The sequence below is a fragment of the Aquarana catesbeiana genome, linkage group LG12, assembly GCF_042186555.1.
Source record: "Aquarana catesbeiana isolate 2022-GZ linkage group LG12, ASM4218655v1, whole genome shotgun sequence".
NCBI lineage: Eukaryota > Metazoa > Chordata > Amphibia > Anura > Ranidae > Aquarana > Aquarana catesbeiana.
This window is the reverse complement of record NC_133335.1, coordinates 64,872,749-64,889,710: the sequence shown is the minus strand read 5'-3', so window position 1 is coordinate 64,889,710 and position 16,962 is coordinate 64,872,749. Positions and strand designations below refer to the sequence as shown.

At 38.6% G+C, this 16,962-nt stretch overlaps 1 protein-coding gene across 1 annotated transcript; it reads right to left on the bottom strand.

The window, feature by feature from the left end:
- Positions 1–11,790: 11,790 nt before the first annotated feature.
- LOC141114337 (keratin, type I cytoskeletal 12-like) lies at positions 11,791–16,396 on the bottom strand. The gene is made up of 8 exons (XM_073607955.1): positions 15,900–16,396; positions 15,565–15,647; positions 15,303–15,459; positions 14,968–15,126; positions 14,751–14,876; positions 13,794–14,011; positions 13,606–13,643; positions 11,791–12,069 (listed from the first exon to the last, which is right to left on the bottom strand). Exons 1-8 carry the CDS (start codon positions 16,338–16,340, stop codon positions 11,972–11,974), a joined length of 1,320 nt encoding a protein of 439 aa, XP_073464056.1. The 5' UTR covers positions 16,341–16,396; the 3' UTR covers positions 11,791–11,971.
- Positions 16,397–16,962: the final 566 nt, after the last annotated feature.

Genomic DNA, 16,962 nt, shown 5'->3' with positions numbered 1-16,962 from the left:
ATACTAATACTATACACTGTCACTGTACTAGTGACAGGGTAGGGGTTAACATCTAGGGGTGATCAAGGGGTTAAATGTGTACCTTACAATGTTTACTGTGTGCATTATGTGCTGCGAATAAAAAATCAACAAGGTCCCCTGTCAGTGTTGTAAACTTGTCCCTTCCATGAATGACGGAGCTGATCAGTGGGTGCCGGCGATCAATCATTGGCCGGCACCCACTGATCGGATTGTGCTGTTACAAATCATAGCATAACCGGGGCAGCGTGCGCGCATGTCCCCTATCCAGAAGAGCTGATCATGTATCAGATACGTGAACCAGTGCAGAGCAGCCACCCTGCTGCAGGAAATCTGCGTGAGACGGTTGGCAAATGGTTATGGATGTCATTCTTAGTGCTGTTAGGAGGTGCTAAGAATTTGACAGGGGTGAGAGCAATAGAAGGGACTTTTTGAGTTGAAAACATATACTTGTATATGTATATACTGTGTGTGTGTGTGTGTATATATATATATATATATATATATATATATATATATATATATATATATATATATATATACACTGTATATATACACTATATTACCAAAAGTATTGGAACGCCTGCCTTTACACGCACATGAACTTTAATGGCATCCAAGTCTTAAGCCTCGTACACACGATCGGACTTTACGCCAACAAACCCGTGGAATTTAGTCTGAAGGGTGTTGGCTCAAATTTGTCTTGCATACATACAGTCACAAAAATGTTGGCCAACAATTACGAATGTAGTGACGTACTACGTGGTTTTTCAGCTCTTTAGCGCCACCCTTTGGGCTCCTTCTGCTAATTTCGTGTTAGTAGAAGTTTGGTGAGTGTTGATTCACGCTTTTATTTTTGCGTTTTTCATTTCATTTCATTTCGAGATAACGTGTTATTTATTATTAGCCTTGGAGTTATTGCTTTGACATTATTTTTTGGTTCAATAATGATTTGATTTGGTAAATTTTCTATATTTTTGGATGCATAGAATGCACTTTTTGGTTATTTTCTATTGGCAGATAGCATGTCTAACTTTATTTTTTTTTTTTAATGCACAATAAAAAATTGTGTACAATAATACTTTGCTATGTGTTTTACTTCAAATGACAGTTTGGGAGTAGGCAGTTACATTTTAAAAAATACAATGTAAAATTGACAAGGTACACCAACATAGTTGTATCTTTGTTTTTAAAAACTACGGGATAATGGTGTTGTGGTAACTTGCACAAATAAAAAAAAACAAAAAACATAATAATATTATTCTTGATATCACTAGAAAAAAAAAAGCCTTTAAAAATTAGTTTTCTAAAACTCCATCAGTATCACCAGTAAAGCAGCTTCATTATTATCCCATTAAACAAGAAGAGAATTGTGCTCTGCATTTGGAGATTCCATAATTTGCCACGTCACAAATGTTAATTCTCCATTACGAACGCTAGTTTACAAGAACGACCGCTTCTGCTTCCGAGCATGCGTGTTTGTACTTTGGACTTTTGTCCGGCGGACTTGTGTACACACGATCGGAAAGTCCGACAACACACATTTGCTGGCGGAAAATTTGAGAACATGCTAGCCAACATTTGTTGGCGGAAAGTCTGCCAACAAATGTTCGATTTAGCATACACACGGTCGGACTTACCGCCAACAACCTCACATCCAACATTTCCTGCCGGAAAATCCAATCGTGTTTACACGGCATATGTCCGTAGGGTTCAATATTGAGTTGACCCATTCTTTGCATCTATAACAGCTTCAACTCTTCTGGGAAGGCTGTCCACAAGGTTTAGTAGTGTGTTTTGTGCACTGCTGCACAATCATGTTGGAACAGGAAGGGGCCTGACCTCAACCCGATAGAACACCTTTGGGAGGAATTAGAGCAGAGACTGCGAGCTGGGCCTTCTCATCCACATCAGTGCCTGACCTCACAAATGCGCTTCTGGAAGAATGGTCAAACATTTCCATAGACACACTCCTAAACCTTGTGGACAGCCTTCCCAGAAGAGTTGAAGCTGTTATGGCTGCAAAGGGTGGGCCAACTCAATATTGAACCCTACGGACTAAGACTGGGATGCCATTAAAGTTCTTGTGCATGTGAAGGCAGATGTCCCTAACCCTGAAACGTGTTGACTGAATCTCATGTACTTAACCAATAAATGTTCCAAAAAGAACTTTAGATTATATATACTTTTGTATTAGGCACACCCATCCAAGAATGTATTTATGAAGAAGCAACATTGTCACCCTAGGACAAGAAGTGTGTTAAGACTTTAGAAATCTTCCCTCCCTCCTCATCTCCATAACCATGGGCGTCCGCAAGGTGGGTCAAGTGCCCCCCCAAAGCAGGTGCACAGGGTGCACTGCACCCAGGTGCCACGAGCTGAGGCAGAGGAGGCACGCCAAAGTAGTCTGTGCTGCCCGACTTCTTTCACAGGATCTGCACATACAGGTCCTCAGTCTCCAGGAGCTTTAGGCAGCTGTGTATGGAAGGGGTGCTGATGTCATCCTGCAGGAGCCCGGGAGGAAGGAGCTCTACCATGCTGATAAAATTGCTTCTATGCTTCTATCTGGATTTAATATGTGCTGCTAGAGAGAGAGATTGAGCCCTTTTGGAACTGAACATGCAGCCATATAGTAGCTTTATTGCTGCATGCAGGCTTGACTATGACTATTCTCATGTGAACCAACAGTATAACTGGGCCCCAACGCTAGCCAGCTGAAGAGTTAGGACTAAAGACTGTGCCTTTACAGATGCTACACAGAGACCCTCACCTATTGCTCATGACAAGAGGTACCTCTCAGAGACATTGCATCATATCTTAGCCATTCTCCAGGGAAGCATTCTAGATTAGTTATAGTATAATTATTCACATTTCAGTTAATGTTTATATGCACTGCTTATTGCTAATCTGGCTGATTTATGAGTTGATTCAAGTCTAGTGGTCTAGTGGTACAGAACTCAAACCTAAGTCACTTCAGCCTAAATATAATATTGTTTATCTGACTGTCTGAATCTTTCCTCTGTGTGCTCGTTTATGCTCAAACCATCATTTGCTCTATTCCATAGAAATACGTTAAGTTCATTTACCACTGAACAGTCTTATATCAATTTCCTGATACTAATTCACAGTCGGGTTAAAGGTATCCACACCTGTGTCCCTATAGGTGTGTTCATCAATTTTCACTCAACCAGGTGTGCCAGAGGGGCTGAGGCACAGAACAGAGAGCCCAAATTACCGTGGGCTCCTTTGGGGGTAACGCTACATAACATAAAGTGGAGCCAGGGTTTCAGTCAAAGCCTGTGAATAAAGGCATATTTCCCGTTCAGTGAGTCATGTCAATGCACTCTGCTGGGCCGTTGGCATATATCCGTACCAAGGGGGAGTGATGAGGTATAGAGACTGGGTTTAGCTGTTTTTGACTTTTAAGAAAATATAAACATGGCTAATTTGGGAGACTGTAGAAAGGAAAAAATTCACTTGGTCTGCTGGTGGCTTTCCAACTCTTCCAAAAATCTCTTGGTCTTTCTGTTTACTATTCATTTAGGCTTCTTTAGAGATGGCAGCAATTGGAGTAAAATTTGTTCTGGTCCAGGAGTAGCTGCTGAAAGCTGCACTACTAGACATGTTATATATGTGCATAATACATTTATACATGACATGGTGTAATGATCTGAATTTGTGTAGCTGTCCATAGAGTCCAATCAGAAAATGGCTTACGTTTTGGACCTACAATGTGCCACTAAAAACAGATTTTTTGACCTGTTTCCTATCCCTCACCTTTTCATTTTTTGTACGTCACTTATGCTTGTCCTAAGCTACAAAGGCAAGGGTGCATGAAGACAGTTCGTACTATGTTCCTTTTCAGAGTTGAAATGCGATGTGAGTCATATTTTAATAAAAAAATATGTACGTTTTGTTATAGACCTGAAACCTATGTTTTACTTAGAGTTTAACTTTCTTTATAGGAAGAACCAGTAAATGGTAGCAGTAAGGCACCTCATAGCCGCCTTGTGAAGGAAGGAAGAGCTTTCTGTCCCTGAAAAATCTCTGAATTGGATTGTTACTTGTTAACAACCCTTAAAGCAAACACCTTTTACTTAGAGCTCATGTGATGTTAAAGGTAAATTGCGAACATAGTAATAAAATTATTTGCCATGGTTTAGAACTTGGCATCCTGGTCCTATACTTTCAGTCACTGACCTGAAACAGGAACACAGAACAGAAGATCAGGCTTTAAGGCCTCACTGGCTACATGCTTATTCCAGGTCCATGATTCAGATCAGTGAAACCAGCGTTGGGATTACAGAGTTAGAGCCTGTATATTTGAAAGAAAACACACTCCTATATTTAGTGTGTATAGTAACCACACAAGAAGAGAAATGGAAATTTAATACGTGGCACTATTACTGTATATGCAATACATTGTAAATGAAGGTGTTTTTAAACAGATGAGATTTAAAGCTAATTTATTACCAGAAATAACCAAGTGTCTAAACTACTTTTTGCTTCTAACTAGATGTTTCTTACCAAAGTTAGATAACATTTATCCCAAATCACGCATATTTAGAGACACTTTTTGCATCAGAAAAAAAAGCTTTATTTAATCAGATATCAGAACAGAAGATAGAAGCACCTCATATTATATTAAGCAATATCAGAATTGAAGAAACAGAACTCTAGGTTAGCTCCATGAGAACATCAGAAAAGGTTCCGGAGACTGTAGGCGTAAATGATACAGGAGGGCTTCTTGATACCAATCAGACCTTCTCTTCGCTTTCCCTAACTTGCTTGGACATTGTTTTCCATCAATGAATTCCTCAACATAGGTTTTTATTTTTCTAACTTTGTGTGGCTCTGAAAGGAAAGCATTTGCATTAGTTACTGAAAGTTTTCAGTTACAGAATGTGCTAAAGTATGTGTAACATGGTTAAGGTGTATGCCTTCTATACACATAGTGAGTGTGACACAGTTTTGGCACTGATGTCTTAAAGTGGCCTTGGGTCATTCTCTTGTTTTATTCTTGAGTTGGTTCTCGTGTTGTGTAGGTTACTGAGCACACATTTTCTAGGGTGTATGGGTGTGGCCCAGGATGGATTTCTACATAGTCACTTTAGACTATGGCCTAGGGCTGCAAGGGGCACATTGCAGCCACCCATGCATATAAAATGGTCCAGACTCATTGCCTACCACTGGTTCCTCTTTATTACTACCCTTGCATAGCTTAAACATTTTTCATAGCCAGTGTACTGGTTACATAGTTACATAGTTAGTCTGGTTGAAAAAAAGTCCATCACACAAGTGACACAAGTCCATCTAGTTCAACAAATACAATTCAATGGTTATAAATCTGGATCTGTATTCGTAGAACCCAACTACTAGAAGAACAAGTGGACCATTTTTCCTTCTTTTATAATCATCAGCTAAGATCTACTGACATAGCATAAGTAAGTAAATGGTCTTTTTCAGCCTCTCCATCCTCATTCCTACCTTGTGCAGCAATGAAGTTTGAACTTGTTAGTATGATGTTACTCAACTAAGGCGGAGGGTGTGTGGTAGATGGTAGTTGTCATAGGGGAAAATAAGTATACAAGAGCAACGAAAAAGTGTAGCGATATATAAAAAATGTGTAGACATTTAGTGTAAACCTGTGTACATTTAGTGTAATCTATCCATATATAGACTTGCAGTCAGTACCGCTAATCAATAAGGAAGAGAAAAAGGTGAAATAAGGCCATATCATAACACCTGTGAGGAAATAAACAATCCTGCAAAATTGAACCACAAAAATCAGTAAGAATATTTCTTCTAGACTGTGTAGTGGTGCTCAAACAATCCCATTAAAACAAAAATAACAATCAAATCTGTGTATTATTAAATTTGAATAAGTTGTAAAACAAGTCCCTGGGATATTAGACAGTTCATCTAAGCGTAGTCCCAAAGGTGATCATAGAGTATGAGTGTGGATCACACAGCTGTATATATTCATGTCCAGAATAATTCTTCTTATATTCAGCAAGGGGAAAATAAAATGAAATGCCCTTACCAGAAACGGTGGACTCACAAGCCGTTGGCGGTGAGTCATATAGGCTTTCACCGATTATACGGTTAGGTTAAAGCTGTACTCGGTCCGTGATAGAAGGTTCCAGACGACTTCACGATTTGCAGTCTTCAGCGATAAGATCGAATCCACCCCAATGGAGGAGCGCATCAGATAGCACAATCGGATCCTCTTCTGATAATCCCTTCTTTGGTTTTTACTCATGTTACATATTAGGTGAGGTTGAAAAAAGACACAAGTCCATCAAGTCCAACCTATGTGGGATCGAGAAAGAGAAAAAAGGCTTCCACATAGCATAAAATCCGGATAACCAGGGAATTTTATTGGTATGGTTTAAGAATTCCAATAAAAATCAGGTATAAGATCAAAGTTCATATGAACAAAAAATAAAAAATATAAATCTGGCGCAGTAAAATCAGATGGCTGTGGTAGCGTCACACACCCGACGCGTTTCGTCTACCAAGACTTCAACTGGGGTAAGGCTAATCTGCCATCTACTGCGCTTTTTATCTAAAAATGCCAGAAACTCCATTGGGGACACCTGTGTGGCGTGACTTCCGGGTTTTACGTGTCATGTGACCCGCCCTCTGGTCACATGACTAGCAGTGAGTCAATCTCTATCTGTTTACCATATCCTGTGATTATCCCTCCGGTCACGTGATCGGATTGGGCCAATCATGGGTGGGAGGTCGCTGTGATACCAAGCCTCTTTCTGATGTTCACCTCCTCCCCATGATAGCTAAAAGTGGCTGTCACATGGCTGGTGCCTCATCACGTCTAGACGCGATGACGCGGTTTACTATCTGCCTCATGATATCCCAGACCTAACAGTCACGTGACTGGCGCGTCATCGCATGATGACGCGGTTTCCTATCTGCCTGCGTTCATCACATCTAGACGCGATGACGCAGGTGCACCTTCTAACAGAGCCTAGCCTCCCTCTTGTCTTCCACTCATATCGCTCTCTGTGTAGTCTACGTGGTAGCGATCACGTGACCACGGCATCCTCTGTCGCCATGACAGCACACCGCAATAATACCAGAGAGGAAACAATCATTAGGATGCAGGGTAAAGGGGGTTGTAAGGCTTGTTATATAGAAACGAAGGTTGTACAGCTTGTGATAAAAAATAGGTGTTCACTATAACCCCTATTAAAATTAGATGTCATGTCACACTCGTTCCCCTATGTTTACAAATATATATATTAAACACTTATAACATAAACTTATCTGGTTTTGAATATTGAAAATTATTAAAATATTTAAAAATGCTATACATCTGATAGTGGATCTTGTAAGGCCCATATCAGAGTATGTATCAAGAAGCATATCTTACATAGACTTTTCATGCCAAAAACATCTCTAAAAAAATATGAAACTAAAATAAAAATTAAAAATAAGAACATATATGTTTAATGATCTACCAGAAAAAAACATATTATATATCTACTAAAAAACCTTGGTCTCAATGTAACTACAATTAACTAGTAGGTAGTGTGAGTGGTGTTACTAATGATATTCATACAGTAGGGAATTTATATAGAAATATATTAGATATATTGTAAAACGTGTCTTAAATAAAGGGAGTAACATTAGTCGGACCAACAGACTAGAGTAAAGAATGTCTATCTGTGTGAAAAAGAGAGAGTAGATAGAGGAACTGACCACCAAAAATAGATAAATATCCATCAATATAGAAAAGAGATGGTAAATGAAAGAACTTCAAATAAATTACTAGGACTGGTTTATAAACGCATTAATATCCCACTCAATATTTAAACCATGGGGCGTATAACATTTTATTTGGTGTATCCACCACGTTTCAAGTCTGGATACCCCTCTCACATTCGATTCTCCTCTCCAGTGCGGTATAAATCTATCTATAATCTGGAAGGTGGTACCCCCTGGACTTCGATCATGACAAAGTGCGTAATGTTTAGACACACTATGGTTGGTCCGCCCCTTTTTGATTGCTGTGATATGTTCTTTAACTCTTGTAGTAAAGTTTCGTATTGTCCGACCAATGTACTGCTTCTTACACGGGCAGGTAATGAGGTAAACAATGTATTTAGTTTTGCATGTAGCAAATTGCTTCATCCTATATTCCTTGCCTGTAATAGTGGAGTTAAATGTCTCCATTCTACGTGCTTTACAGGCATTCCATTTACATACTGTGCATTTCTGACAGGGATAAAATCCCTTCATGTTATGAAAAAATGATGTTATACCTGGGGGATTAGTCACATTTGGTGCAATCTGACCTTTTATCGATGGAGCGCCCCTAAATATAGTAGCTGCCCGCTCAGGGAGCAAAGGACCCAGAACTGCGTCATTTTTTAGTATTCTCCAATGCCTCCTAATGATTTCTTTGATTTGTTTGTGTTGGGTGGAGAAATTTGTCAAAAAAGACCACTTATGTTTAGATTCAGTTGGTCCTTTAGTTTTCACCGTCAGTAAGGAAGCTCGATCTACAAGGGCCACCTGTCGAATCTCATTATTAATTTGAGAGATATCATAACCCTTTTCACAGAACCGTAACTTTAGTATTTCTGCCTGTTGGAAATAATCGGAAAGATGGGAACAGTTTCGCCTTATCCTCATTAATTGGCTCCTGGGTATAGATTTCAACCATGCTGCATGATGGCAGCTATCCGTCGGAATATATTCGTTACGGTCTCTTGTTTTGAAAAAGGTTTTTGTTTCCAGGTGGCCATTATTCAATGTGATCTCTAAATCCAAAAACTGGATCTTTGACCGACTTGCCTCATGGGTCAAATGTATCCCCACCTGATTATCATTCAAAGTAACCATAAACGAATCAAGGGACTCCATACTACCCCTCCATAGGAGGAGGATGTCGTCTGTGTACCTCACCCACAGAACTAACTGTGGGGGGTTTAAAGCATAGACGACATCCTCCTCCCATTTGGCCATGAAAATATTTGCCAGGCTGGGGGCAAATTTGGCCCCCATGGCCACTCCCCTTGTTTGTAAATAAAATTGGTTATCATACCAAAAATAATTTGAGCTTGTGGCAAACTTCAACAAGTCCATTATAAATCTTTTTTGTGTTCGGGGAATAGTCCTGTCCCTCGAAAGAAATAGTTCTACGGCTCCCAAGCCTAAATCTTGGGGTATACAGGGATGTAACGTCCGTGGTGGCTAATATTAAATTGTTATTATCCGTGATTTGTTGTAATTTTATTATAGTATCCCTAGTATCCTTCAGAAAAGATGGAGTGGCTTGAACTATTGGTTGAAGGAAGAAATCTATGTATTTCCCTATCCGGGAAGTTATGGAATTGATGCCACTGATAATTGGGCGCCCAGGAGGGTGTGTCGCATTCTTATGTACCTTTGGCAGGTAATACATTATAGGAATTCGTGGTGCGACTGGGACCAGATAGTTTTTTTCTTTTTTATCCAGAATACCCAACTGGGAACCGGTGTCTACAAGATCGATTAGTATCTTTTTGTATTCTGAGGTAGGGTTTTTTGGGAGGCGGCGATATGTATTAGAATCACTCAGGATCCTGGTCATCTTACCATGGTAGTCTTATCAAGAATGACCACCCCACCTCCCTTATCCGCGGGACGGATGATAAGATCTTTCCGTTCACATAAAGATTTTAATCCTTTTTTCAACCTGGGATCATTATATGTTCTTTTATGTGGGAGATCTTCAAGATCCTTCAATACCAGATCTCTAAATACCTTAATTGAAGGTGCTGTAGGAACTGGGGGGTTGAATAATGATGGATTACTCAACCCTGAATGCACAGTATGTGTAGTAATTTGTGGATAAGAAAATCTACTTGGATTTGAAACAATATATCTTTGGATATTTAGTTTTCGCACATATTTGTGTATGTCAATAAATGTGGAGAACTTGTTCAATGTCTTAGGGGGTGCAAATTTCAAGCCTTTATCTAAGACAACCTTTTCGGCCTCTGTAAAAGTCGCCTTGCTCAAATTAAAAATGCCCTTATTTTCTATGACCGCTTTCTTTTTCCTGGCGCGCCTCCCCCCTCTGGTGCCCCGTTTTGTTCTCCATTGCGTTGGATGTTCTCTATTTCCTTGTGAAAACCCTCCATGATTGGGGGTCTAGGTAACCTTTGATTGTAATGAAATGGTGATCTTTCAGGATAATCATTTTCTCTATCTCTATATTGAGTATTGAGAATTATAATATCTGTTTTGTTCCTCTCTTAGTGGTGAGAACCTGTTGTGGGTATGGAGGGGTGTCCTTTGAGGGTAAGGCTGATATTGATAATAATCATTATGGCTCACGTGTCTCCTGTGTGTTGAAGAGTCTCGTGGACCTTGTTCATAATGAGATGAACGGTCCCTATTCCTCTTGCCCCTACCTCTACCATTTTTTCCTCTGCCTCTATAGTAGGGGGCTGGACTCCTATAGTGGGGTGTAGGCGTATGGGGACCATATGTATGTTGAGTGTTATATTTAACCCTTCTGGGTGGAGGGGGAACCAAGGGTGCCTCCACAGATCTTGTAGTGGATGAAGTTGTCATCTCCATCGGTTTCTGTGTGGCAGCCACGGCGTTCATTTCTTGCTCTTTATTTTGCCTATTAAAAACATTACCCATTTTGTAATCATTAGTATCCCTACTGTATTTCTTCTGCTTCTTGATTTTTTGTTCCCGTTCTTCTTTTTCTAGGTGATTTTTTAAATTTGTAGAAAGACTAATATATTCTGTGGAAGATTTATATGGAAGTAACCTGTCCCTTAATTCTTTAATTTCTTTATCAATCGTGGTTCTCCTTGCCCGCTTTCTATCTATAAGAAAACTAAGCAATGAGATCCCTGCCTCATTAAAATAATGGAACCATGATTCTATATCAACATCCCCCTGCTGTGGATGGATAGTCCTTCTTAGACCTCTTGGTACCATGAGATCCTTGGAGTACTGCTCCAAGAAGGCAATATCCCATTCTAGATGAATTTCGGAGACCATTAGGTTTTTAAGCCTCAAAAATAGGCCTCCTATCTCAGAATCTGTGTTCAGAACTGAAAAAACACCTTCTGTGTTAAAAGTGCGACTAGTGCGGTATTCAAATACGTCCATATCCTTTCTAAAAGGACTGGAAGGATAGAAAAATAAAAAATATAATAAATAAACGGAAGGCTCCAGCAGTGGTGCCAAAAATAGAATAAACAATAAATCAAACGAAAAACTGCTGCGCCAACTTAATTGTGTCAAGCTGCCAACACTACCAATTGGACAAATTGTATGTGTAGATAAGAGCAACGAAAAAGTGTAGCCCTATATAAAAAATGTGTAGACATTTAGTGTAAACCTGTGTACATTTAGTGTAATCTATCCATATATAGACTTGCAGTCAGTACCGCTAATCAATAAGGAAGAGAAAAAGGTGAAATAAGGCCATATCATAACACCTGTGAGGAAAATAATCCTGCAAAATTGAACCACAAAAATCAGTAAGAATATTTCTTCTAGACTGTGTAGTGGTGCTCAAACAATCCCATAAAAACAAAAATAACAATCAAATCCGTGTATTATTAAATTTGAATAAGTTGTAAATACATTGTAAATTAAGGTGTTTTTAAACAGATGAGATTTAAAGCTAATTTATTACCAGAAATAACCAAGTGTCTAAACTACTTTTTGCTTCTAACTAGATGTTTCTTACCAGTTAGATAACATTTATCCCAAATCACGCATATTTAGAGACACTTTTTGCATCAGAAAAAAGCTTTATTTAATCAGAAATCAGAACAGAAGATAGAAGCACCTCATATTATATTAAGAAATATCAGAATTGAGGAAACAGAACTCTAGGTTAGCTCCATGAGAACATCAGAAAAGGTTCTGGAGACTGTAGGCATAATGATACATGAGGGCTTCTTGATACCAATCAGATCTTCTCCTCGGTTTCCCTAACTTGCTGGGACACTGTTTTTCCATCAAAGATTTCCTCAACAACGGTTTTTATTCTTCTAACCTTTTGTGGCTCTGAAAGGAAAGCATTTGCATTAGTTACTGAAAGTTTTCAGTTACAGAATGTGCTAAAGTATGTGTAACATGGTTAAGGTGTATGCTTTCTATACACATAGTGAGTGTGACACAGTTTTGGCACTGATGTCTTAAAGTGGCCTTGGGTCTTTCTCTTGTATTATTCTTGAGTTGGTTCTCGTGTTGTGTAGGTTACTGAGCACACATTTTCTAGGGTGTATGGGTGTGGCCCAGGATGGATTTCTACATAGTCACTTTAGACTATGGCCTAGGGCTGCAAGGGGCACATTGCAGCCACCCATGCATATAAAATGGTCCAGACTCCTTGCCTACCACTGGTTCCTCTTTATTACTACCCTTGCATAGCTTAAACATTTTTCATAGCCAGTGTACTGGTTACATAGTTACATAGTTAGTCTGGTTGAAAAAAAGTCATTCACACAAGTGACACAAGTCCATCTAGTTCAACAAATACAATTCAATGGTTATAAATCTGGATCTGTATTCGTAGAACCCAACTACTAGAAGAACAAGTGGACCATTTTTCCTTCTTTTATAATCATCAGCTAAGATCTACTGACATAGCATAAGTAAGTAAATGGTCTTTTTCAGCCTCTCCATCCTCATTCCTACCTTGTGCAGCAATGAAGTTTGAACTTGTTAGTATGATGTTACTCAACTAAGGCAGAGGGTGTGTGGTAGATGGCCGTTGTCATAGGGGACAATAAGTATACATCCAGCGCTGGATGAGAGACATGAGTCTCAATCTAAACTACTCTCTAATGTGCAGCATAATATGTTGGTCATATGATGCAATGTGTGTTATAATTTTGTATGCACTTTGCTAATATAACTATTTACTTTGGACATACAAGACCCAGCAACAGGGTCATTTATTTGATTCACCCATCTTCCCAATGCTGTCATATAGGGGTGAAGAGACAGTCCTCAGTCTTGTTTATGCTCCAACAAGTCAGTGTGGAGCTAAAATGGGATTTTTTTCCTTGTTTCCAATGTAGTGGTGGAGGAGAGAGAAAAAGGTGAGTTCATGCTTCTGGGGTGGGGGTATCAAATGACCATGTACAATGTCCATTTAAAAAAGTTCTGCCCCTTTTTCATGTGGCTACTGTGGTAAAAATAATTGTTATTTGTACTAACAAAGACAGCATGCAGTTTGCTCAACATTCAGAACTACTTTACAGACCACCAATCCAGAGCAAGGAGGAATAGGTTCATGTTTCCTAAGCTAAAGAGTCTTCTGTCTCCTCAACATCCTATGCAGCCCCTTCTCTTATGCTTTTCTTGCTGGGTTAAGCCACAAATGTCCAGAGGCGGCCAAAAGTCAGACACAAAATAAAGGGTTAAAGTAAGTTTTTTAAAAGTTCCTATAAACATAGATATTATAACACGTAACTAAAAATATACTATCTAACGTGAGCAGTCATTAATAATGACTGTTAATCCAGCAGAACATATTTTCAGAATGATTCCCTTTTACTAAAGTCTATAAAAAGAACAATACTTTAATCTGCTTACCTTTAGGAACCTGAATGTACTGAGGGGGTTTGACTGAGCTATAATAAAGAATGAAAATAGGAATATCATTTTTAGACCGATTTCTCAGTTTGCCAAGGGTCGTTATTACCATATACTGATAGAGTTAAGTATAAATACAAATCATATTTACAGTATAGGTAACAATATCTTAACAAAACTTTTCTTACATGGGTTGTCCATCAAGTAAGCAGCGGTAGGTTTCAATTTCTCTCTCCAGTCTAGTCTTGATGTCAAGAAGTTGATCATACTCTAAGCCTTGTCTCTCCATATCTGTCCTTACTTCACATAACTGTTCCTCCAAAGAGCTTATTTTTGCCTGGATTTGCCGAAGTTGCATGCAGTAGTTTCCTTCTGTTTCAGCCAAGGAGCTTTCCAGTGTTCTTTTCTAAAGAAAGAGACCATTCAATGTGTATCTAGTCCTTAATATAAAAATAGATAGATCAGTATTGCCAGACTTACACTTATACTGTTTGGATGATAGCTTACTATTTACTTTACTTAAAGCACATGCAAACCCAAACACCGAGATCTCATAAGTGTTAACAAAATTTCAAAAGTAATTTCCCATTTTCCAGGAAAACCCGCACAGAACAATGATGTGCAGCTGCTGATGGAGTGCATGTATGTGGACTGTAAGGAGGCTGTAGGAGATCAACAGTCCTAATATGCTATATTTTGTTTTTACAAAAATTGCATTTATTTGATACACAAAATGCTCTAGAAAACTAAATGTCATTCATGTGGGTTTTACTTTAAACTGTTGGTGGTGATTGCAACTTAGAGTCCGTAGATAGATCTTGGATACAGCAATATTCAACTGGAACCCAATAATTTTGGACCAAGGGACATAACATAACACAAACTTCGAAGCATCACTATTAGAAAGGTTGAATACATCTGGTTTAGACTATGGGTATTTACATATACAGAGGAAAGCATTGAAAATATTTTTTTGAAACAAAAAACATATAAATAAAGGTAAATGCCATTATATGAAATACAAAAATCCCTCCTAACAACGAAAACGTTTTTCTAGATTTTTCTAGGTAACCACATCTTAAGCAAATACTAATTGAAGATAGAGCATGGTAATAATAGAAGCATTATAAGTATTTTAGCCTTACCGTTGCAAGCGCAGCTTGTAGTTCAATCTCTAGAGCTTGTACAGATCTCTTCAGATCAATAATTTCATTTCTACTAGATTGGACCTGCTCAGCACCAGATGAAATTTCCTGTTTGAGGGCTCGACTCTGAAACACAACCATCAAAGAGTTTGGAAACAGAACTGAAAATAGTTTAGTCTACATTTATAATGGCAGTAATTTGGCTTCCTTTTTTTACCGCTTCAAGGAATTGAGCTTCAGCCTCCCTTCTGTTCTTTTCTGCTAAATATTCATAGTCAGATCTCATATCATTCAGGATTTTGGTGAGGTCATTTCCCGGAGCAGCATTCATCTCCACAAAAAGTTGTCCTGTGACTCCTTGATAGCTCTTCATTTCCTGAAACAAAAAAATAAAAAAGATATAGTTGAAGTGTCTTGAAATGTCTGGAAGGGCTAGGTGACTTTTTTCGATTCACAAGAAAGACTAAAACTTCTAGCACAGTGTATGAAACAATAGTACATGTAAAATGACAGAGTGTAGTAAAAGACATTGTGAGGATTACTTTATGATACCTCTTCATGGTTCTTCTTGAGACACACAATCTCCTCCATCAAGCTTTCAATCTGAGACTCAAGGTCACATTTAGCCAAGCTGAGGTCATCTAGCACTTTGCGCAGGCCATTAATATCAGCTTCAACATTTTGACGGAGACAGAGCTCATTTTCAAACCTGCAGGGCAGAAAATGTGATAATCCATGTGCAAAGTAAACAATACACAACACCGATATATTAACTAGCTAAAAAAAAAAAATACATTTTTGATCAGAAACTTACTTGAGCTTAAAATCATCGGCTGCCAAACGGGCATTGTCAATTTGGAGGACAACTCTTGCATTATCCACAGTGGCTATCTGAATCTATACAAAATGACAAATGTTTCTAATCAAACCTGTTTAGATAATGTGATTTAATGAATTAACTTTGTAATGCATTGTTTCTTTATCCAAGGAAAATATTTGATCTGCTTGCATATTGAATACATGAAGGCAAAAACTGAAAACATTTCCATAAAGTACCTTTAATAAATAAATACATATATACAGTCATTCTCCATTTTTGTTTTTATCTTTCATGTATAGTTACCACCATCATTTTTTTTAAGTCAATACCTGCTTTTTGAGATCTTCTATGGTTTGGTAATATTTGCAGTAGTCCTTCACTTGCTTGTTATCATTGCTGTGCTGTTCATACCAAGCCTTAATTTTGCATTCAAGGTTACTGTTGGCGTCCTCTAAATCTTGCACTTTTTGCATGTATGAAGCCAAGCGGTCATTAAGATTTTGCATGGTTTCCTTCTCACTTCCAATGAGAAGGCCATCTCCACCAAACATTGCACCACCAAAGCCGCCACCAATGGATCCTGCACTAAAGCCACCAACAGCTCCTCCACTCAAGCTCCCAACACCAAAAACACCACAACCTTGGTTGGCACCTAAGCTTCCTGCACCACATGTAGCTCCAGAACTTCCAAGAAAGGAGCAAATGGCTGTTCCATAATTTCCAGCTCCGACAGAGCGTCTTGAGGAAGCAGATGTTTTTGAGTAAAACATATTCTAGCTATGATAGCCCTCAAAGTAGCTAGATGAAAGCGATAGCAAGCTTAATCTCTATTAAAATCATTAGCCTTTATATACAATATCTTGTGGGTGGTTCATTTTCCTACAACTCCCAAATCCATGTCTGGCTCTCAAATTCTTGATGAAAGGTTAATTGAAAGATAAAGTTAGTGTGTCCATATTTTTTTCTTTAATCTTTTAAATCCAGACAATTAATTTATATTTTGAAACTCTTTACCCTCCCAGAGTTATTTTCATAGATGAAAATTAAGTGTGAATTGGCAAGCCAAATGCCAGCTAGAGATTGCATGACTGATTCTTGAGAAACAATACCTCAAATGTTGATCACTACCGTAGGAATGTCAAATGGGTATAAGAAGTTTTATGGGATTGAAAACACTTCATAATTAGTTTCAGCTGTGAAACCCCCTTTTCCTTCTTTGCTCAACAATGTACAGTATGTATTACATTATCCCTCAGACCATTTTTGTTGCCCTTCTCTGGACTCTTTCTTTCTATCTATATCTTTTTATAAGTGAGGTCTCCAGAACTGGACACAGTGATTCAAATGAGGTCTAACTAAAGTACTATATATACCGTCCTGCTGGTGATCCCC